The sequence below is a fragment of the Pipra filicauda genome, unplaced genomic scaffold (genome assembly GCF_003945595.2).
Source record: "Pipra filicauda isolate LSUMZ 115617 unplaced genomic scaffold, ASM394559v2 scaffold80_size11013439_pilon, whole genome shotgun sequence".
Taxonomy (NCBI): domain Eukaryota; kingdom Metazoa; phylum Chordata; class Aves; order Passeriformes; family Pipridae; genus Pipra; species Pipra filicauda.
In genome coordinates, this window is record NW_024104987.1 from 6,085,634 (window position 1) to 6,109,372 (window position 23,739).

The following is a 23,739-nucleotide window of genomic DNA, read 5'->3' on the forward strand; positions in this document are numbered from 1 at the left end:
ACAACAACAACAACCACAACAATAATAACAGCAACAGCAGACACTGCTATTAAGACGTTTCTGGGCAATGGCATGGAAGGCTATAGAATACACAGTTTTGGGTTACACCCATCCAGTGATGAACTGGTCCCAGTTGTTCTAACTAGGACAGACGTGGATTCACATTCATATTACAAATGAAATAACTGCCTTTGTATTGATGTTAATACAGTTACTACTGGGACAAGGAGTCTACAGATTATCAGGTACTCATGTGAAGAAGCACATGCCTCCCACAATGATTTAATACATGGCTCTCTCAAAAAAAGTCGGTTGGAAGTCATTCCCCAAATCATGGGTCTCACTGGGAAACTCCCAGCAGCAATCCTGCACACTCATGATATCTAAAATTCTTCTGGCAAGAGTGAGGCCATTAAATCTGCTGAACTGTCCACAGCTTGGGTCAGTACAGTTTACCTTTTCTAATTATGAATCCTACTGAACTGCCTGTGATTGCCTGGACACACCAATATGCTACATAGCAGGAATGATGCAGGACATGTTAAACCCCTGCTGCCCAAATGACCTGTTCTTGGTGGGTGCAACTGACACTTTCTGAGCTTCCTGTGTGTCACTGCTGGGGATACTGGGGTGCAGAACAGCATTGATGCTCTCTAAGTGCCCTGAAAGCCTACTGCATGTGAGCTTGCTGATGATCTGCCAGCCTTCACTGTAACTCTCTAGTTTCCAGACATCCCACAACTCATTTTTATTATTTCCTTATTAACTTCAGCGTTAACAAGCACTTAAATTATTGCTAATATATCCATATCATCTACAAAAATGCAAACCCACCAATGAGCAGAAAGCTGTAACATGTACCTGTAGCGCATAAGACACTGACAGTCCCACCAGGCCAGCATTCAGGCTGTTCCTACCAATCACAGCAAAAAGGGCAGCAAAAAGGACAATGCAGTTCCCCACGAACTCAACTCGAATGCCCAGCCACCTGGGGAGAAGGCAGATGTAAGCACAGTGGCAAAAGGTTCCTTGGACCAGTTTTGCAAACACGGGATTATCTAAGTGGAAACAAGAAATGATGCGCCTGTTACCTGTTTGATACTATCCCAGGGTAGTAACTCTTCTGATTTTCATCCACCTTCAGATCACTGATGTCTACAAAGGCCTTCACTCTCCTGTAGGCTCTGATGACACTGGCCCCTGACACTGTCTCTGAGAAGTGGGAGTAGATGGGAGATCTGCTCACGGACTCCAGGCGCTTCAGCTGGCGGGAGGTGGCGACGTAGAATCGCTGCCATTTTTCAGAGAAAATTGAAGGGTACGTGAAATACTGTCTCTTTTAATTAACAGTGAAGAATTTCTTAGGTTAAGGATTTAAAGGAGATTGTTACTAATGCACTTCAACCCTCTGAAATGTCTTCTATAATTAAGAAGAATTTCAAGAAAGCTATCTTTGTTTCTTTCCACAACAGAGCACTGGGTAACTGCAATTTCTGTAGACTGTAAGCTGAATTTATTTATGTCCCTTTAAATTTAGCTAATATAACCTAACAAAATGGATCCATCTGTAGAAGCCTTATTTTCCAAGAAAACAAAATGTGCATTTGCACCTCCATTATCACGTCTCTATTCACAGTCTATAAAATACGCTTCATTTTCGCTCAGAAATCAATACAATCGTTGCTTTCTATTTTTGATATTCTACCTCCTCACCACCTTAAAAACTTGTCAGTATGTCAAATATATTCACACTTTAATATACTGATACGTATTGCAGCTCTGTCTCTAGCAGTAGGCTTACTTTTTAATACTTAAAAGCTAGAAAAGGTTATGCCTATTTATTTCATGACCACACGGGACATTTCTTTTTCTGAGAGAAGTAAAATAATATTTTGTTTACATAAACATGTAGCTCCTCCAGATATTTCAATTTTCCCCCAAATTAATGTTGTTTTTGCTAACAAAAAAAAAAGGAATGGAATAAGGTTACAATGGTAGTCAGATATTGTTCCAGTTACCTGAACAAAGAAGTACAGAATTGCGAGTGGAACTATAACCACGGCGAAGAGCGGAGTACTCGCTATAATTACAATCATGGTCGATACGGAGGTGAAGAACGTCCCGAGGAACATCAGGATGGTTGGCGGGATGACCTCATCGATCACATAGATGTCCTTGGAGAAGCGGTTGATGATGCGGCCGGTCGGGGTGGTGTCGTAGAAGGACTGTGGGGTGTGAAATTTGTTCTCCAGCAGCGCAGCGTGGAGCGTCCGGGCGGCGTTGATGCCTCCCATGGCCAGCGTGAAGGAGCAGATCAGCACTAGGAGCCCTGGTGGGTGAGGAGGAGACGTGTTAATCCATGAACATGATGTTCCCAATTCACAGCTCCTTGATTCTTGGCTGTTACTGTTGAGCTTGAAGCTTTTTTTGCTTTACTGTATTCCCTGTCCACCCTTCTCTTACCGTGCACATCAGCACTACGGCATTGCTGCCTAAGGCAGAGGAACGCATCCTGCAGGATTTCACCATCCTGTCTATGTAAAACAGGCACACAACCATCCTCCCTCTGCTTTCCACAAGCCTCCATAAACTCCTAATACTACAACTACACCAAATATTTTCATGTTTTCTCTCCAACTTACCTCTCTAAAGCTTCCATGTCACCTGTTCAACCCCCTCTGAGGGCTTCACAACAAAATTAAGCACTGGGCTGAGCTCAGACTTTGCAGCGCCAGGTTACATTACCTCCCTTGCTTAGGATAGGACCTTAAAGATGATCTAGTTCCAACCTCCCTGCCATGGGCAGGGACACCTTCCATTAGACAGGTTGCTCCAAGTCCCATCCAACCTGGCCTTGAATGCTTCCAGGGATGGGGCAGCCACAGCTTCTCTGGGCAACCTGTGCCAGGGCCTCACCACCCTCACAGTAAATGATTTCTTCCTAATATCTGATATAAATCTATTCTCCTTTCGGACCACTGGCAACTGGTACCGTGGCTTTTCTGCCTAATTCCTCTTCCCTAACCATTGAGACATCATGATTTTATCTGCTCTCACCTTGCAAGAGGCCCAAGGCAGCATAGACTCCGATTCTCATGGCTGTGTTGTGCTGAGTCCCATTTACCACCGGCTCGTTGGTCCAGTCACTGAGCCACACGTTGGCCCCGATGGAAGCAGCATTTTGACAGCAATATAAGAAACATATTGCTAAAGAAAGGACAGGGCTGACAGCCTTCATGTATTGCCAGAACACCGATAGCTTCACCTGCAAAATCACACACCAAACGCTGGTTTGTACAGCTCACACAAGCAGGAGTTTAGAGAGAATCAGGAGGAAAAAAAGATTCTTTGTCAGGGGAACTGCTGAGTTCAAAACTGCCCAAGCTTTAACACACCACAGAGAACAGTTCATCTGCCTGAGCTCCACGTCAGGGCGATGACTTTGAGAATAAGCCAGAAACTTCTCTGAAATACTCTTCTCCTCCTTGTTGAGGAACTGTATTTCATTAGTTTCGTGGGGTTTTAGTTTTTAAGACTATGTCAGAGGGGGGAAGAAAAGGGAAAGAAAAGAGGCTGATCAAATAGCAGCAAAGGATGGGTAACAAGAACAGAAGCCAAGTTTTTCACGCAAAAGAAGCAACTTGGCAGGCTATTGTGCTCAGGACTACTTTAAATGGCCTATTTCAGGAAAAGTGCTGAATATGCCTCCATTCTGTGTCTTCACAGCAACTTAAATGAGGTACCAAATGCTGGTGCACCCCAGCAGGAATATAAACAGATGATGCTTGTGGCAAAGAGTAAGGGTGCTGTCTCAAAGGTAGTGCAAAAAGGCAGAGAAGCCAAAAGAGATAGATTCAGGAAAAAACTCAGGCTTTAAAAAAAAGCATAAGAAGGAATAGTAAAAAAAAAAAGTGTTGTTGATTAGGGACTTTGAAAGCTAAAACAATCCACAGAAAAAATTAATTACATATCTGTGCCGTGGACCAGTAGATCAGACTAAACAGGACACACTGAGCCATCTGAAGTGGAGCGAAGGGGCTTTCTTTAAGCAAACCTCCTTGTTCCTCTTCCTTCTGCTGCTCCTTTATGTCCCTTTCTTTTACTTTTGTGTTCCCATCTTCTCTTTTTCCCTGTCCCCGTTTCACTCCCTGGCCCTGCTCAGGAGGAATACAGCCCCTTTGTACCTATAAGCACAAAATGCTCTCGGATGGGGGTGGCAGGTATTTAGGCAGAGCAGACCCTCTGGCACACAGCAGGCAGCTGGCTCGTGTAACCCACCGCTGCAGCTGGACCCAGCAGCAGCCAAACAGTTTAAAAACCAACAGTGCTGAAAGCTCTGCAAGGCAAAGGCAGGGACGGTATCAAGTGACTGTGACGGGAGCTGGAAGGGATTTTTTTCTTTTTTTCTTTTTTTTTTCCCGTAAGTATATAGCTCTTGCTGGGTGCCAAAACCTCTGCCAAAATCCTAAATCTGAATGATCGGTGGCCACCAGATTAAGGCCTAAAGCCTGCAGTCGTGATTTATACAACACATTTAACAGAACTGGATCAAATGTTAAAATAAAAATTATTCTTTTTCAAACAGAAATGTAGCAAAAGGGAGGGGGGGGAATCAAACCATACCGTGCCTGTTTCAGTGGTTTCAGCCTGAATAAGTTTCTCGTTAGCATTTTTTCTTGGCAGAGGAGGCTCTGCTGGCTTCTTCTCACAGACTCTTCGTTTCGTTGACATTTTGTTGGGACATTCTCCTCCCTCAGAAGACACTACACTAAGTTGCCTGGTTAAAACAAAAGAGTCATTAGGAGAAAAAGGGCATATTGAGGCAGTGCTGAGGCATGACTGGGATGCAGCGGATTGGACTTATTCCCAGCCCTTCCACTGAGTTCCCATGCCAGCCTCGCTCACAGATGTGGGTGCTTGTACCACCCCTCTGGATGTTCAGTGATGTCAGAAATACAGCATCTAAGAATGGCTGTGGCAGGACCTGGGCTCTTTGGGAAAGGCCTTTAGAGGCTTCATGGCAAGGCAGACATTTCAAGCTAAACCCTGAGCTTCTCTGTTTGCATATCAAAAGTAGCTGGACAGATCTACGGGTATGGTTATAAAAAATTCTAAAGATTTCTAAGATTCCCAAGGGAAAGGTGAAATGCAAAGGGTTTATTTATAACATAACTGGCAGCAGTTTAGTGTTGAGTAGGTAAATACATACAGCAGTGTTACCTGAGAACCAGAGAGCTGCTTAAAGAAATTGGTTCAGTTCAGATTCAAAAGAGGATTGCAGGAATAGATGTTTGATCTCCTTTCACATTTTTTTTTTCAAAAGGACACTAAACCAATGTATTTGGAAGAGGAAACTAAGCAAACTGAAGCCCAGATGGAGAAGGAGTATGTGATATAACATCTTTCAGATGTGTTTCACCCCAGACAGAGATTAGAAACACATGAACCTCATGTTTACCTAAGGAACTGTTTGCGGACCTCGTTGGTCACTGGTTCATTATCTGCCAGGTCGGTGTGGATGCTGAGGGTGTCTTCAGCCAGCAGGACTTCTTCCTCCTCCAGCACTGCAAGACAAGATCACACCTCAGATTTTCTGCCCCATAAAGCAGAAAGCACAGGAAAAGGTGGCTATGCAAAGCAAGAGTCATGAAAAACAATACCACAGCAGGAAAATCATAGTGCACAAAATCCCCCCCGGTTTTACTTCTGTGCATCGCTTCTCTGAATATAATTGCGAAGATCTTGTGAGGCAGGTTGGCTGCCAAACACATTTACATCACATTCCTTTAACACATCAGAATGTCAGGCAATAGTGTCAGAGTTGGTTTCAGCTAAATTCACTTATAAAGTGTGTTCTAGGCATGATCTGGGGCTGGGGGAGTCACGTCAGGAGCTCCTGCAAGCCCCTGCTGCTGCTGGAAGATGTCGTGTGTGTTCCCCTCTGCCTGGCTGGAGAGCAGCAGGGCTGCAATCAAAGAGCGTGGGAACACTGTCACACAGGGGAAACATTTACCAAAATGCTTTAATCTTGTACCATTTTGTCAGAATCAAATCAAGCTGAAAAGTAAGCCAAGATTAAAATGTTGTTTGAACTTAGCTACATGAAAAAAAAGAAAACAACCACAGATAAAGAGAAAACACACCAGACTCTGGGTAGCCCCTTTGATAGCAAGGCTGGGGTTTTTTTGGCTACTTTGTTTTCCTGATGAGTTTGGCCTTGCTAATTGTAAAATAAATTGCCGAGTTTCAAATAATTTCTACCATAAGAGTTGATTTTCTTCTAGGACAAACCACATGGAATTTTGAAAGGAATTTTTGAAAACATTTCTCAATAACACAGACCTGGCCACAGACAATAATTTTCACGGTAGTGCAGAAAGGCAAATGCAAGGTTGTCATGAAGACCCAGGGGGCACTTTACAGAGAAAATATCTGTAATCTTGTTGACAGAAAAAGACATGTTTTAAGAAAAAACAACACTGTACTTGTTGGTTCGTCCTCTTCAATGTTTTCATCCAGTGCATAATTTCGCAGGAATTCTGCAAAGGCCTTGTTTTGTTTCAGAAGGTCTTGGTAAGATCCCATTTCAGAGATTTTGCCATCTACCAGGACAACTATATGGTCTACTTGAGGTAGGAAGCTGATGCCATGAGTCACCAGAATTCGGGTCTGGATAGGGAAAAAAACCACAAATCTTTCAGTTGTCACTGTGGGGACTAACACTACTTAGCAAGCCAAATACTACCAAATTTTTCGGACAGGGAGTGAGTTATTGTATCAAAGATGAAATGCCTGTGGAAATAACACTGCCATCATTAGCCAAATGAGCTTGGAAATATGTACATGAACTCACTATGGTTCTGCTGCTGATACAACCATAGAGGGAATTAAACCAACAGAATTATCATTCCCTCTTTCCGTTATGCTGATTTTCTTTGCAGCCCTTCCCTTTTGAGCTCTGAGATAATCCAAGAAGACCATAACAGGAGCAGAAGGTGCAGCAAAGCGACTGCAGTGTGGTTGCATGTTGCCAAAGGCCTCTGTAACATCAGTATCTGGTACAGCTTCCTCCCCGCACACCTCCGAGTTACAACAAGCAACGCTGCCAACCTGTGCAAGTTTCTGCAAATGCCTTGTTTTTGGAGATCTCACAGCAGGGATTTTAAAAGACAGAGCTGGTTTCTGCCTCTGCATGTGCTGACCAGATCATATAATTTCTGGGCATGCATCAGCTCATCACAGTATGACAAAAGGTGTCCCCGTTGCCAGCTACAGACAGAAATTCAGGAACGAGCTGGCACCCAAGCCTCGGCGGTGAAACAGCTTTCCTGTTACCCACCAGTGCTGCCGAGCTTGTGTGCAGTTTTAAGAGGATCTAAATGCCAGCTTACTTTTCCTTTGAGTACCCCATCTGGACCGATGACTTTGTCGAAGATGTGCTTTGCGACGTGCGAGTCCACGGCAGACAGGGGATCATCTAACAGGTAAATGTCAGAGCCGCTGTACACGGCACGGGCGAGGCTCACGCGCTGCCTCTGCCCACCTGACAGGTTGATGCCCTGAAGGGAGAGAGAGGAGAGAACAAAACACATCACACAACAACAGCTCTGACTTTTCATGGCTCTCACCCAGCCTCAGCACTCGGATGCTAAATTGAAACATGAGGCGCTGAAGAGAATAACCCGCCCAGAGACAGGAACACAACGCCTCTAGATCTGTTTGTTCACTGCCAAACTTCCACTCACTCAGCAATCTGGAGACACAGAGAGGTTCTTTTTAATAAGCTCCTGAAGGGAGCTGTTAAAACACAGAACTACATAAAAAGGAAAACCGTCAACCGGGATGTAAAATGTAAATTTCAAAGCAGGGCTGTGGCACCTGGAACATCTTTCACATCTCTCATGCTGCATATAAATCCACATCTCCACCCCATTTCATGAAATCTAGCTCAAACTTAGTGGCCTGTGAAAAAAAGAATATCTCTGTTGTTAATCACAGATGTAACAGTTCCTCATTAAAATGTGTTAAGGGATGATCATATCATTTTTTCACTTGAAGCACAACCATATGTTCCCTCCCTTTTTATTCCTACAGGAGAAGGAAGGTCTTTACTTATTCTGGGCAGATGCACCTTTACAATTGCACAACAATGGAGGGTGCTCTGATCTTCCAGGGCTAGATATGAAATTCTGCATCATAATACAAGCACACGCCTAAAGTCAGGAACAAGTTTAAGTCCAACTGCCTTCCACAGAACTGCCCTGCATGTTTTGGTGCTGATTGCAGCAGGGATGCCATTGTAAAGATCAAACCAAAGCAAGTGCTGACTTTTCAGCATTCTCTCTTTAGCTAGACCAGGAATCACCAAGCAGGTCTGACTTGAAAAGGAAATAATTACCTTCTCTCCTATCTCAGTCTGATCTCCTCCTGGCAGCACTTCCAGGTCAGTTTTTAAAGCACAGGCCTCCAGGGTATTTTGGTATTTTTCCTCGTTAGGAGCTTGGCCAAACAAAATGTTGTCTTTCAGCGTGGCGTTCTGGATCCAGGCTTGTTGAGGCACATAAGCAACAGAACCCTAGAACAAGGAGGGAGAAAGGAAACCTCTGACTTTAACAAGCAGCAGTTCATGCTTACAGCTCTGATTGAGATCTGCAGCACATATATGGCTCCTGGTTCACACACATTCACATTATACATATATGTGTGCTAATTGCTAATGTACAGTCGATCGAACAAGGAAAGTAAAGTTCATATAAAACCCAACTGAACAGGTGTGGGTAAAACTCAGACACACAGACAAGCTGCCAGAGGAGCAACCAGAATTCCCTCTGCAGCCTGACGTTCATTCTAAGCAAGGGCAGGCATAAGCAGCACATTTCTATACCGTCATTAAATGGGATTGTAAACAATACCAACCTTCACAGCCACTTCTCCTTCCAGCTTTTCCATTTCACCCAGGAGAGCAGACACCAGAGAAGACTTCCCACAGCCAACATGGCCAACAATGGCAACCAAAGCGCCACTGGGGACCAACATATTTATACTGTGGAGGAAACAGGCTGGAAATTAATTAAACATTAGTTTACTAAAGGCATCAGGGGTCTTTAAAGCAGGGCTGAAATACACAGTGACAAATCAGCCTGACCTCAGCCTGACTGGATATAGAAAGCATAGCTTGGTCACTGGTCTTGTCCTCCCTTTCTCGTGTACTGTAACCAGAACTGTAGGAGCAAATGGAAACCCAGCATTAATCTATCTTGATTGTTCCTAAAGCAGTAGGATTCGTAACAAGCCTTCTAAGACCGTCTGCTGTGTCCTATCAGTCCATCAGCAAGTCACACTGGGTTCATAAGCAGTTTGAAAGAAGATAATCTTCCAGAAGTATCTTGGTTTTTAATTTTAAACCCAAGAGCAACTGTAAGGAAGTAGTGAGTGAACACATCCCATCTAAAAATGTTCAAACCACTTTAGAACTGTATTACCAGTGCTAGTAAGTAGGGTTCAAACTGACACCAAAAAAACAAGACTTCCCAGTTAAATTCCTTTACTGTTTCCCCACTATGTTCCTAAAGGTACTGCTTCAGATCCTGGTGAACTAATAAGGAAATGAGTGATGGACAGAGTCTCTTTGCCATCAAAGTGCCTTTCACTAATGAAATCAATATAAATTGCTGTTTGCACAGATCATGATGCATAACATAAGGAAACATATGCTTCCAGGCAAATTTTGTTTGTATTCATTCAAATAGGCAAATGAGCAAAACAAGCACCCCCCCACAGTCTGGAGGCGACCCATCCACCACCACAGGGATGAGTCTGCCACAAGAGATGCACATATGTGATGTGTGGTTTTTACTAGACATCGTTCAAAATAGACCTCCCAGAAGCCAGAAACCAGGTAGATGTTGCATTGCAATTGCACCAAACAAAAACAAAAACAAAAAAACCAACCAAACAAACAAAACCAAACCCCAGCTTACTCTTTCAAAGTTGGCTTAAGCTCCTTTCCCCAGCTGAACGTGGCATTTGTTACACTGATGGCATTGCCTGTGTGACAAAAACACAACAACAGAGGAGGCAGGAAATGTGTTACACAGAACAGCACGACTGAGAGACGGGCAGACAGAGGGATCTTTATTTATGGGTGTTTCACATACACTGCACTTCCCTTTTCTGTTGGCATGGGAAGAACAGTCTCATGCCTGTGGGTCACAAGACAGGCTTGTTCAGAGTGAAAATAACCAACTGCAGCTTAAGCTATAGACTGTGAGTTAACAGACCTACGGAGCTGAAAAGCTGCCCTACCTCACCCTGCCATGGGGAGGCTGGTCCCAGCATGTGCTCCTCAGCATCCCCCTGCAACTGAGCACAACTTTGCTTCAGAAACCACTTTCAAGTCACTAGGAGGTCACTGCATGCTGTTGACTTTGATGCATCAGATTAAACTTGACTCTGTGCAGCTTTTTGCTTGCCACACTAACAAGTCATAGATCCGCAGGCTTTCTTTACTTCCTGGTGGGGTGGTGCAGAACAGTAATTTTATGACAGACACCCATCCATTCCTCCTCCTCTGTCTGTGGCATCACATGCAACATAAAGTTTCAAGCTATAGTGTCACCAAAGTGTGTTACATGATGAAACACTTTTGTTTGAGGCCTTCTGGCTCGCTCAATTATTTTGGGATACTGTTTCCAACATAAGAAATCAAAACTGTGAACAAAGCTCCTGAGCACTTGTGCAGTGTGAAAGGTTTGAACAAGCCTTGCTGTTCCTAGTCAGTGGATGCCCTTCATATTCAGTGCTGTGAGCATCCAGCACATTGCAGATGCAAACTCAGGCCTAACAAGCTCAAAGTTTAAAACTATTGCCAGAAACTTTTCTTATTTCCACGTAGCCTGAACACTAAACACGTACTTTTCAAAGCAGCAGCTTCCTCTTGTTTGCTTTTTTTTTTAACCCAAGATTACTATTGTTATTTTTTTTTTGCCTTTTTTCATAACTCCACCAGTCCAAAACAGATATAAGATGCTGTTGTATTAGCTTCATTAAAAAAAAAATACGATGTCTTTACCTGGTGAAATCACCTTTGTTTCCACACAATTTGGATCAAGTTCATCATGACTCAGGAACTGCTGAATTCTCTTTAGGGAAACACTTGTCTAAGAAAAGAGCGTGGTGTTATTTTATTATTCTTTTAATGAGAATTTAATGCTCTTACTACTGAAAAAGAAAGCATGCACAATGGCTTAAGCCTTCCCCCCATGGGCTTCCTGAACAGTGACTCATTCTTTCCCTGCAATCACTTTATGCTGAAATCCGAGCTTTTAACCGCAAAATTTCTCAGACCAAGCTGAGTTTATCTGAGTGAAGCAAAATTCACACAGACAGGCTTACTCAGATGATGTCAGGCTTTCCAAGGCAGGCCAGCAGTAGAGAAAGGGTATTAAAAAGAAAACCAGCTAACAGGCAAGGGATCTCTGCATTCCAGAAATCGGGGGCACGTGGGGTTCTTTCTGTTCGAGTTGTTCAGGACAACCCACACACCCACCCCTCCTTACCTGTGCAATATTGCTAATGACTTGTGGAAGCATATTGAGGGGAAACTTCAAGATATTGAACAAGGAGAGGGAGACAAAAGCCTTTTCTGCGTCGAGGATATTCTTCTCATCCACTGAGACGTAGACGGCAAATGTCGTCAGCGCTACCTGAAAGCCAGAAAGGGAGTTTACTGTGACACGTGTGTTATATTCTGACATTTTAAAAAGCACTCAGGCCTGATGGGCATCTTGGAAATAAAGGTATCAACCACAAAATTCCTTGTTTCTGACCTTTTCAATACGCTTTAAGAATGACAAGTCATTTGGACAAGTTGGTACAAAAAAGGGCACGCGGAATGAAATAACTTTGAGATTACTAATGGTTATGTTGAGCTGAACTAAGAGATTCAAGAGGTGAACTACAGAACTTGGGTAAATGAAAAGGAAAAGCTGTTATCAGGCTGTGGTTTGGCTGCTTTTCACGCTCCACCCAACCAAATTTTCCCATTGTAAACTGCAGGCTAAGCAAACAACCTCTACTAATCAATAGAAAAGGGAGTAAAATCCAAGTTATTTGTTGGTTTGCTGTAAGACAGGGACCATCCACTGTGGAAGGACCATCCCACGCATTAAACTAGTGGTGAGCAGGAGCTGGAATGTGTATTGAAGGAAGTGCATTAACTTTAAGGAACCGTGAAAGGGGCAGGATCTCAAGGCTGTTCAGGACATTTCTGCAGGGTCAGGTCTTTGATCTCGAGAATAGTTGGCTACAAATATTTTTGATCAAGGACTTATCTGAATGGTTTTATTCACCAAAACCTTTGCTGCAAAAGGGATCAAAGTGCAATGAAGTGGAAAATAGAGGGAAAGACAAAATTGAGGAAAAAGCATTTCAGAATTGGCAAGGTATCATTTGGGCTTTAGTTTTTACATTAAATCAATCTCTTTTTTATGTTGTAGAATAATTTGACAACTTCCTCTCCCACTAAAACAAGGAGAGCACTGTAAAACGAAGGTAGAAATGAGAGCTAAAGACAGACATTGTCCTGACTGACTCAATTAAAATTTCCTTTGCTATTTTTGCTATTCATAGATTATCTCCGAGGTTTCAAATTCCAGTTTCAATTTGTTATGGGAAGTACTTTGAAGTGGTTGGAAATTCTCCTGAGACAGCTATTCCCAGCTTCCACTGGCAGGCTCTATCACAAAATACTTTAATACCGATTAACGAAAAGGCTCTCGAGAACAGGGAACTCTGATTCAAGGCATGCGAATAATTTTTTCGAAAAAGTATTTACATTTTATTCCTATGTACATTTAGCAGGCAGAAAGCCTCACACTTATCCTTCAAGGATGTACTTGCACAGCTTAGAGAGTCATGCAAATTCAATTTACCAGGAACGGGGCGCTGATCCAGGCAAAGGTGGACAAAGAATTGAGATAAGAAGATTTTTTCAAAACTCGCAGCTCATTCTTTCGTATCTCCAGGACCTTTTGTGAAAAGGATGGTTCCCAAGCATACAGCTTCAGCACCTTGATGCCACCCAGGATCTCGTTCATTAATTTAATGCGGGAGTCTTTATATCGCATTTGTTCCACCTGGGTTATTGGTAAACACAGGAGACAGAGTGTCACAGCAAGGGCCAGAAGAGAGCTTTCAACATATGTCTCACAGCTGTGCTGGTCCTTGGGCTATTTCTAAAGAGGATGCAAAAGGTGATCACAGAAAGCCAGACTGTTATCAGCAAGCTTCTTGTGCAAGTCAATACCGACAAAGAAACCAGAAATCAAAGAAACTGCCTGGAAAGCAGAGTACAAAAGCTTTCCACTCATCTTCACTCTGAGGGGCTACATTTTTAAACCATTTTAAGATTCAGGCACTTCACAAAAATACTACCCTGCTACTTCCTTTGATTTCTTTAGATTTTTTTTCCTGATATGCACAGCTGTATTTCTTATGGCATCCGTTGAAAACTGTGGTTACTCCTAGTTGTTTTCTTCCTGTATATTAGAATACAGTGCTTCATTCAGCTCTTAAAAAAATAAAATTCCTCCTCAACTGTATAGACAAAATTCATACACATATGCACAGAAAAATATGCAGCTCTGAGCATCTCATAGTGTGCAAGGGACAAAAGGAATGTTAATCTCTTGATGTCAGCATCAAGAGATTCAATGGTAAGTCTGTATGTCTCTTTAAGCATGTAATAATACCCCTCTGTTACTAAGGCTGTGCTTAAATGTCATGATTCATATTCATTTTCCAGCTCTTACCTTTTTCACATCAATAGTTTGATTTTTTGTTTTTGGGTTTTTTTTTAAATCTTCCAAACAGTCACTGACAGGCTGCACAGCACAAGCCATTTATGAGATTTTTTCTAGCACAAAGCCAGAGGGCACTGTTATATTGGTATTTTTTCAGACTTCCTTGACTAGAGACAACTAAGACTACAAAGAAAGGAATAAAAGAGCCTTTTACCTTAAGCTAATAAATGAAATTTGGCCCAGCTCAGTAGCAGTGAATGTCAACACTGGCTATTAGCATAAAACCCAAGCTGCCAGGTTTCGCTCCCATCTCTGAAAACATTCATTTGCAGCTTAAAGAACAGCATTTATTTCAGTGCCTTTCTCCAGATACTCCTAGAGGCAGATACCAGGTGAAGGGATATGGAGACAAGGAAACCTCTTGCTAATCCCAAAAGCTGCTCCAGGAGTAGGAAGATCCACTGCCTCAATGCCACACCTTTCCCCTAAACAGCATTCAATTTACTATGGAAAAACCATCTAAGAGGATACGGTTATTAAATATATCAGTACAATAATCTTACTCATAAGTAAATTGGTGCAAATGGCATCTTATTAACAACCTCATTTCTCTTTTGTACCTTCATTTCTCATAGCACAGCTGCCAATTCAGACAATGTTACCTTTTCTGCTGGTACCTTACCTGGAACGCTCTGGTTTTCATTGCTATTGCAGCATTAAATGGGATAAGTAAGACCATCACAGCGACTCCAGCCAGCACAGAAGGCCCTAAAGCCTTGAATTTAAAGAGAAAAGGTAAGCTGTTGTTGTTGTTGTACCTGACTGCTGCTGTTCCCTGTGGTCAGCATTAAAACAACAGTAGGTTATAGAAACAGAAATTACAGAGACAAGTTGAACTTCTCCCAGTGAAGTGTTCTGATTCCACAGAACAACTGTGAAGAGGTGACAGAAAAATTCACTTTGAATTATTATTATGCTGCTATTGGTGATAACAGAGCGCTCTGTGATTTACCTGCTAAGTTGCTCCCGCAGGCAGGGGGGGAAGTAATTTTGAACTAATGCACATACAAAGCAAATGTAAAAAGGGAACAAATAAGCCACAGAGAAGGAATTTTTTCCCTTGACTTCTCTCTGACCAAGGGAACTGTAATTACTGAATTAACCCAGTACCCCCAGTGTGAGTACATGCATACAAACTGCTGCCTGCTAGAGCTCAGCTTCCAGTGGAGCAGTAATTCATAAAGCTGCTGCAACTTAATGGCTTTTGAGTCTAAATCAATATAAGTTAAGTTGTTGCTACTGTTTTATGCAGTAAAAGAGATTAATTGCACAGAAACATTTTAAGGCTGAAAGTCAGTGCTCAAAGCAAACCTGGAATAAACCTGAAACAACATCACTGTAGCAAAGGAAAAATTATGGTTATTCCAGGTGAAATTTGTTTCACATTGATTTGCACAAAACTTTATGTAGCAGGATATAATCTTTACACATGGTTTACATTTCCTGTGTCCAGGTTTTTCGTTTGGTTTGATCTCTAGACCACTTCCTTAAAGCTCTCATTTTTATCAACTACTGGGAACACTGTGATGAGTCCAAGATAGATCCCATGAAAACATGGTAGAGGCAAAAATGACATAAAGGTCATCTTCTGCTTCAAATGCCCTATCTTGCCTACCAGCTGAACAAAATAATTAAGACACTAATTGAGGGTGTGCAGCAGTAAAAGCTATTTTACTACAGGACAATAAGTTTCTAAAAAAGCAGTGGAGGGTCAAAATCACACACACAAAAAAAAAGCTTCCACAGAATTTAGATGAATTGCGAAAAAAATGTGACAATGTCTGTACCTCCCAGAGGAAATACAAAGCCAGAAATATCTGGAGTGGTGCAGACCACAACATGTTCAGGAAAGTCATCAGGTCCATGAAACGCTGGGCATCCACTGACATCAAGTTGACAATTTCTCCCACAGTAGACGAGCGCTTCGCCGAGTTTGTGATGGCTAAGGACTGAGAAGGAAGAGAGGTTCAGTGGATTCACAGTCTTGACAGACATGGAGAAACACAGAGAAGAAATCCTCAGTTATTAGCAAAACAAGACATGCCCCTACTCTACATCAATTCAAGACTTCGTGAAGTGGTTTGCTTGTGAGCATCTCTATTTCAAGTAGTATGTAGCATTCCAAAGAAAACCCAGCTGGACCTAATACACTCATAGCAAAAACGTGCTATTCTCCTGGATCTCTCTTCCAAATTATAGAATGGCTTGTGTTGGAAGAGACCTTAAAGATCACCTTGTTCCAGCCCTCTGCCATGGGCAGGGACACCTTCCACTATCCCAGGTGGATCCAAACCCCGTCCACCTGGCCTTGGACACTTCCAGCGACGGGGCAGCCACAGCTTCTCTGGGCAACCTGTGCCAGGGCCTCACCATCCTCACAGGGAAGAATTTCTTCCTAATACTTAATCTAAATCTCTACTTTTTCAGCATTTAAAGTGAACCTGTGGTATATCTGGTGACCTACCAGTACACCCACATTAAGGTGCTGATCGCTAGAAAATTCTGTAAAGTACGACAGAGGTACTCCTAAAAACTTACCAAAACACCAATGTTTTACATTCCAGGAGGCTGTTCTTCAATATGCCTGATCTTCCCTAACTGTGTGAGAACTCAGGCCACTTTCTTGACTATACACTGGTGTTTCAGCACATGAAATGCCTCCAGTCTTACCTTTCGGTATATCACTCCAGTGATCCCAGTCCTCAGCCTCATCCCAGTAACAAAGCAGTACTGGAAATGCTGGTGAAGTATGAGTGTCTGCAGCACAGCACAGACAAACATCAAAGCCGCAATCAAAAATCCCCACCAGGCTGGGGCATCTTTGTTCTTGATGAAGCCAATTAATACACTGTTTTTCAGTAGATTGGGGAAGGAAAAGGAAAAAGAAACAGAATTAAAAAACCATGCAGCAAGTTTAATGGGACATAACACAGCTTCTCCCAACTACAGCATCCTGCCACATCCTCTCTCTAACCACAAAAAGCAAACAGCTCTGCAGGACACAAGCTGAGTTATGACTTCAGTCAAACAACATTGCAAAGATCCAGCAGCAAAACCTTAAGCTCTGCCAGTGAGAAAGTCCATTTGCAAATGAGCCTGAAAATGAAATATGAGGAGAAACTCTTGGTTTCCCGAGATCTAGAGTTTAAACACTCGGCCCACTGTCTGAGCTCTGTCAGGCAGCCCTCCAGGGCAGGAGGTGAATGATAGGACAGAGTAGGGCAGTGCAGCAGAGCAGGCAAAACCAGCTTCTTACCCAAATCCTCTTCAACCAGCCTGAGTGCTTCTGCCTGGGGTGTTTTCCCACAAAAAAAAGCTAGATTAAAAGACATCCTCCTGGATGGATGCATAAAGAGTTCTTCACTCCTACTTTTTTTTTTTTTCTGTAAAACAGCAGTCCCATTAAACTGGCTGTAGCATCTTTTATTGACAAGCCATTTCTTGCTCCTCACAGCTGCTCTTGCTGCTGACCTGCACACTGACATACAGCAAACAGGCAGAGCAAGATATGGCAATGCCAAAAATCACATTTGTGATTTCAGCCTACTAACCAGAGCACTGGATTGTCAAAATACGGGAGGAACAGAGATTTACCTCCATGGTTCAAATAACCAGCAGGGAAAAAGTATACCTGGAAACTACAAATAAGGCCCCAAAGCCTTATGGTAGAAGCATGAGATTGCTACATCTTCCTTCTTCCAGTCCAGAGAGATTTTCCTTCTGCACTACTCCAGTCAGTGGACAGCCTCAGGAAAGTGTCTTCCTTGCAGCCCCAGTATGGGATTTATCAATTTTTTTAAAAACAGGAAACTATCTTACATGCAACCTGCCATCCAGCCATGGCTTTTTCATCTTCTCTTACCACTAGAAGGGCATTTTCCCAGACTGCAGGAATTTAGACTTGAGAAGAAATTCCCCATAATATGTCTAGAGATATCACTGACAACATATCCAGAAATTTATGCAAATTTCAGAAATTCCCAGAATAGTTTATACTTAATGTGTTCTCAGAAGGAAGCCAGCTGCCTCCTCTTCACTGAGGTCTCTGGAAGAAGACAAACTGTGAGCTATTAAATGTCACCATACTGGGTCAGACCCTCTTTTTAGCAAATTTCTGGGTATGTCACAAACCACCCACAGAACAACATGATCTCAGAACAGTGATTATTTTAAGAGACACTCAGATAGGAGCTTTCTCTTCTCCCCTTCCCTACATCCACCTGTGGCCTCCATCCAAGTTCCATCCCTCTCTCATGCATTAACAGGACTATGTTCTTTTCCATTAATAATTGCTTGACAGAAACACTGGTATTTCCACTGTTACTTTCTGCTTAGTTAATGATTGTCTGGGGAAATTTTCACTTTAAGAATGATGAGAAAAAAATGTGGGGATCATGCCAATTCCTTTATGGATCAAGCTGGGCAACCAGCTGGAGATGGGAGGTACAGGTGTTCCTTACATTTGGAGAATCTGAGGACATACCACTTCTGTCATGACCTCTCGGTTGGTTTTTTTTAATAGAACCATAATTTTCTTTCACATGGAAATTCACTGCAACTGTGCCTCACACATTCTTACTGCTGTGCACAACTAAGAACTCATCTAAGTGGTCCAAAACCTTTCCCAGATGACAGCAGCACAGCCAAAGCACCACATACTTGAGCATCACGCTTCATCTGTACATCAAGTCACGCCACAGCTGCAACCACCATCAGCTCATGTGGGTATCAGATGTACAGAGACCACTGGATCCAGCCAGCAGTTCTTGGCTTTGATTTCACAAATAATCCTTCAGAAATGGGGAGAAATTGCTTTGCTCTGATGCACGGAGCAACAACAGGTAATTTGTAATTCAAAGCTGTCTGTGGGTGATGGGCAATTTATAAATCTTGCATTTCAGTGAGGCCTGTCCAATTTACAGCTGAGCCCACAGTAAAGAACTCCTGTCTTATGGCATTGGGAAGGTGAGGGAGCACACACTCCAGCACTGTGAGGGAAAGTAGCTATGCATTTCAAAAACAAATACCCCGTGCCAAAGCCAAGCCTGCACAGGGACTGCACATAGAAACTACTCACAGAGTAAACCAACCTTAGCAGCTGGGGGTTGACGAAAGAGAGTAGGTCTTGTATCAGCTTGAAGAAGGAGCCAATTAAGAAGTATGGCCCAAAGGTCCTCAGCAAAGCTTTGAGAAAGGAAGGTTTCCTATCGTCCTTTTTGTCTCTGATCAGAACTTCTGCTTCCTCTGGACCATCTCCAACATGATTCAGCACATGGTTCGATTTCTTCAAATATGTCACATCATCTCTCCTAGGGAAACGAAACAAGCCACTGGAGACATCTGACAATGTCATTGCCCTCTGTGCACAGCACTGCAGTTAACACCCAAAACTCTGCTCCCTTCTTTGCTCTGCTACTGTCCAACAGCAAGACTTCCCAGAAGATCTCTCATGTAACTGAGTCTTGTTTTCTTTTCTTTTTCTGCAGGACTTATGAGGTGCACTCCCCAGGCCAGAAAATCAATCATCACGGGATGAGAACATGGCCCATAGGAGGAGGAGATGAAGTCTCAACTTCCTTAGGCAGAGGACAGAATTGACCTTGCATCTCCAGTTCCTTGTACAGGAATCCTCTAACTTGCTGTTACACATCACACAAGGCACCCTCCCCTACTCCTCCTGAGCCTGTGTTCGTTACTCAATTAGTGGCTGTATAAACCTGAAGCCTTCTCTGATCACACAGAGAAGAATCCTGAACCCCCCTGAGGAGGTAGGCACTGAACCAGGCATAGCCCTCTCTAAATACAGAGTTTTGCATTCCTGGAAACCTGAAATCAAGTACAAACCTCCAAAGCTGAGACATCTCCGAGATCTGGACCGCAGCTGTCTGAGGTTCTTCCAGGAGAGAAACTTTGGGTTTAGGTCCCTAAATTTTACTTGGTTGACAATTTAAAGTGTTTAAACTCTGTTTGGCTGCATCCATTTCATTAACCATTGGACTCAATCATAGAAATTTTTTCCCAGCCTTAATGATTCTAGGACTCTATGATTCCTTTCTTACTTTTTGCCTCTCTTTCTCCAGCTGTCAAATAAGCTAACAAAAGTGACTTCTTCTGCATACTCTGACTGACTAATGACAAAAATGGACCCAAGAGGCCCATTCTGCTCTCCAGGGCTCGGGGAGGGTTTTCTAGAAGCACCTCTGGGGTTTGGCTGCCTGACTTCTGTTGCCCATCAATAAAGAAGGGGTGCTCTGGGAAATTATTTCCTCCATGAATTGCTCTCAAAGATCAGCCTGGCAACTTTTCTGCCAGCAAATATCGAATTGCTGTTGTTTCCTGGGGACCAGAGAACAATTTCCTGAATGTCAGACAGGAAAGTCCAGGTGGAGCAGGGAGAAGGAAATTAGTCTGGGGCACATAGGCTTTACAAGAACAAACAGATGGAAGAAAGACCCTAGAAACAGTGAAGACTTACCAGAAGGCATTTGAAAAACAACTTGTAAGTACTACCAAGTGAGGTTGGATTTATGATTTTTCATAAAGACTGCAGATTTTTTGGAGCTGGCTGGCTGCAGAGTCAAATAATTCCAACAGCCTGTGAGCATTCAATATGATCAGCGTGGCTAACAGTCCACAGGTAGAAACTTGTTCACATCCTTTCAGACAAAGGCATTTGCAAATTCCAATTTCTCTGCAATAAAGTTTGAGGGAAGCGGGAGAACCTAAACCAGACAATTTATTTTTTTCCCCCCCAGACAAGAACAAACAGTGTTGTCTTTGTCTTTCCAGATCAAACCTGGAGAGTTTATGAGCAAAGCCTTGTTTTTCTGGCAACCAGCCTATTAAACTCATTGAAGGATTTGAAGAAACAAGACTACTCGCCCCTGGCTTTGTGCTATTAAAGATGTTTATTACACTGAGCTAACAGCAAAGCAATGGTTCTTTTGCAGCTAAAGGTCCCAAAGGGAGAAAATGCACTTCTAGTGTTTACTACACATAGTTAGGTGAGGTCGGGTTTTCAGCAGTGTGTGGGACTGCTCACGCCCAGCTTTTCATCAAAGCAAAGAGCATGTGCCTGGTTTCCATTATTTATAGCAGGGCAGATAACAGGTACTGATTATCTCATGGGAAAACACGCAGCTTTCTCAGTGGTGCTGACAAGGCCCTGCATCTCCAAAATCTCTTCATAAGGAGAGTCTCTAAAACCAGAAGCTAACTAAAAATGAGGGAAAGTGCATTCCAGCTCTCTCTTCTCCATCCAGCACAGCTCCGACTTCCTCAGAAGAAACTGCATTTACCAGCAAAGTGAGTGAGCAGAGACTTCAGCCATGCAAGCAAAGAGAGCAACAGCAAAGGAAAAATACTCTTTGTGTGCTTTATTATCTATAATAACAACTTAAATCCATGCTGAGCTCTCTCTGCAACTCATTAGAAGCAAATGAATTTTTAGCAATTATTTAACAGTAATTCACAAGACAGCTGTGAAGCAAAATGTAAAAAGAGGTTACAGAACAACAGAAATGTGATAATCATTACCATAAAACAAGTTTAAAGCTTTAGCTATGCCAGAGTTGGAACTGATTAAGTTTTAAAAAATAAATGACTACTATGTACACTGCAAATAGTTTTCATGACACTTTCAACATGTGTACAACTTGACATGGCATTTTTAATGTCATAAAAGTTTGCTCAGTGCAGATTTAATGAGAGTTAAAAGGCTAAAAAAAAAGTATTTACAATGGCTCCCAAGCAACTACCACTAATATTATTTGACATGAAATAACAGAGAATACTTACTTATAACTGAAGAATAAGCAGAGCTGTTAGAGTTCTGTGAAACCCAGTAATCTGGAGTAGAGTGATTTGCTTTGGTTTTACTCTTTTCCCCATTTTAGAATCAATAATATAGTTGCCACAAAATTTTACCTGAGCTAAACGCAAGCCATAATTTATGCTTAAATTCATTGCCAACTGGCCCCAGTTTGCATGGATAATTTCCAAAATGCAATGGATCCCATGACAAAACTCCAGGCAGGGTTTCTGGTTTCCTAGCAAAAGTTTTCCTGGATCCCAGGCACTTCTGCACAACGGCTGTGCTCTTACTATAAAACAGCCTGGGGGAGTGAGATTTATGTCTGTGCAAAAAAGACCAGAACCCAGACAATGCACATTATTCCACACCATAAAAATAGAGACATTAAGAAAATGAAAAAAAAAAAAAAAAAAAAAAAAAAAAGAAAGAAAGAAACCCTGAAGTAGAACCACAACACATCCACACAAAGCACTAGTGGACAACTGCTGGTGTTAGTGCTGGAAACCTTTCAAATTTTAGCTGCAAAGTGGAGCTCTCCACATATTTAGCCTTGCCAAGAAGCTTACAACTCTCTCCCAATATTATCACATAATAGGGTCTTTCCAATTTGGCAAGGATATGCACAGAAGAGAACAGAGGAAAGCCTCAACATGGAGAAGAAACCTCCACAATGAAAGGAAAGGGAAGTGCAGGCCTCCTCCTTATTGACATTTTTCATTTGAAACACACTATTATCACATCTATTTGTTTGGAAACATTTTGGACACTAACCAGTGGGAGAAGGAAATAGATAATTTCTTAAGATTAGGTTAGGACAGGACATACAAATAAGAAGGATATCCTCTCCACCAGGGATGTAACTGTAGGCAAGTTCTGACCCTCATCCCATTTCCATCCATCAGAGACTATAACAATTTTTTCTGTTAACTTTCTAGGCAACAGGAGTAGAGTCTCAGCAATAAAATGAGATATCTCTTTCCTCCTGCCTTTTGCATGTTTCAAGTTTCCTATCTTTACTGCTAGGAAGTGAAGAGTTGCTCACTGCTAAGAACCTTAAGGCTAAAAATATTGTCAGGCCAGAAAACTCATGATGGAGATGATGACGAATTCCTTTTGGTTTCTGGGTATAAAAGTCGTGCTCCAACATGCCTAGGAGGGATGCAACTATGCAGTTTCATATCTACCAGCTTGGTGATGAAAGCTTTTCATTTTCCTACAACCCAACCAACTCAATCCCTTCTCCCCACACATCTTGGGCCCTTCTCCACATGGGAAGTGGCACTACCTGCCCATGGAGATTTTAAGCACCTCGTTAAAAAGTGTGTTGGTGGCACCCGGGCCCTCCAGGGCTCCTGTTTGCCTCTGTCTAGACATATTAAAATAAACAAATTTTACTGTTAATGTGAATGAAGAACAGAAAGGTTGAAGAGGTGGGTGCATTTTTAATGGGCTCATTTTCACAGATGAGGATGCTGAAACAACTCAGATAATCTCTGTTTGCAGACTTGTTCCTATACTCACTGTTTGCATTCTTCTTTTTCTCTGTCCCACTCTTTACTCAGTTGCTGCACGATATTTTTTGAAGTATCATCTTCATTCAGCGACCACAAATCTTTTTCTTCCAGAGGCCTTTTGTATCCATGAATTGCCATGCTGCACATATGGAGAAAAACAGCCCAATTCAGTTTGGGTAATAGTACTTAAAGCATTGCCAGAACTTTAGGACTATTAAGCCAACAAAAGCAAGAAGATACTCCACAGAATGAGTGATAATTACACCTCCATCTCCCTTTGTTCCTTTTATTGATGTTTGCAATTAAGGAAAGGACATGATGCATTTTTGATTACATGTATTTTATTGAAAACATCACTTCAGAAAAAAAGGGACAATAAAAATCAACTACCAGAAGCATTTGAATGAAACTGGTGTTAAATGAAAACAGTGAAGCTCTAGAAGTGAAAATAATTAAGTCTATCTGTAAAAAGTGTTAGAGGTAAACAAAATGCAAAAGTGGATCTCACTGAAATTAAAGCAAAAATTAGATTTCTCTGAAAACTACAGGT

General features: G+C 42.3%; 1 protein-coding gene across 1 annotated transcript in view; it reads right to left on the reverse strand.

The window, feature by feature from the left end:
* Positions 1 to 23,739, reverse strand: part of ABCC3 (ATP binding cassette subfamily C member 3) — a 47,427-nt gene that overhangs the window by 5,663 nt on the left and 18,025 nt on the right. The window contains exons 7-25 of the mRNA XM_027749779.2: positions 23,197 to 23,328; positions 18,953 to 19,171; positions 16,533 to 16,710; positions 15,650 to 15,811; positions 14,485 to 14,577; positions 12,933 to 13,136; positions 11,559 to 11,705; positions 11,072 to 11,159; positions 9,981 to 10,047; positions 8,917 to 9,043; positions 8,399 to 8,575; positions 7,392 to 7,559; positions 6,486 to 6,669; positions 5,459 to 5,564; positions 4,624 to 4,777; positions 3,058 to 3,265; positions 2,019 to 2,329; positions 1,092 to 1,291; positions 862 to 988 (exon numbers count right to left, since the gene is read on the reverse strand). Of these exons, the coding sequence (XP_027605580.1) occupies positions 862 to 988; positions 1,092 to 1,291; positions 2,019 to 2,329; positions 3,058 to 3,265; positions 4,624 to 4,777; positions 5,459 to 5,564; positions 6,486 to 6,669; positions 7,392 to 7,559; positions 8,399 to 8,575; positions 8,917 to 9,043; positions 9,981 to 10,047; positions 11,072 to 11,159; positions 11,559 to 11,705; positions 12,933 to 13,136; positions 14,485 to 14,577; positions 15,650 to 15,811; positions 16,533 to 16,710; positions 18,953 to 19,171; positions 23,197 to 23,328 (3,052 nt within the window). The remainder of the gene's footprint in view (positions 1 to 861; positions 989 to 1,091; positions 1,292 to 2,018; positions 2,330 to 3,057; positions 3,266 to 4,623; positions 4,778 to 5,458; positions 5,565 to 6,485; positions 6,670 to 7,391; positions 7,560 to 8,398; positions 8,576 to 8,916; positions 9,044 to 9,980; positions 10,048 to 11,071; positions 11,160 to 11,558; positions 11,706 to 12,932; positions 13,137 to 14,484; positions 14,578 to 15,649; positions 15,812 to 16,532; positions 16,711 to 18,952; positions 19,172 to 23,196; positions 23,329 to 23,739) is intronic.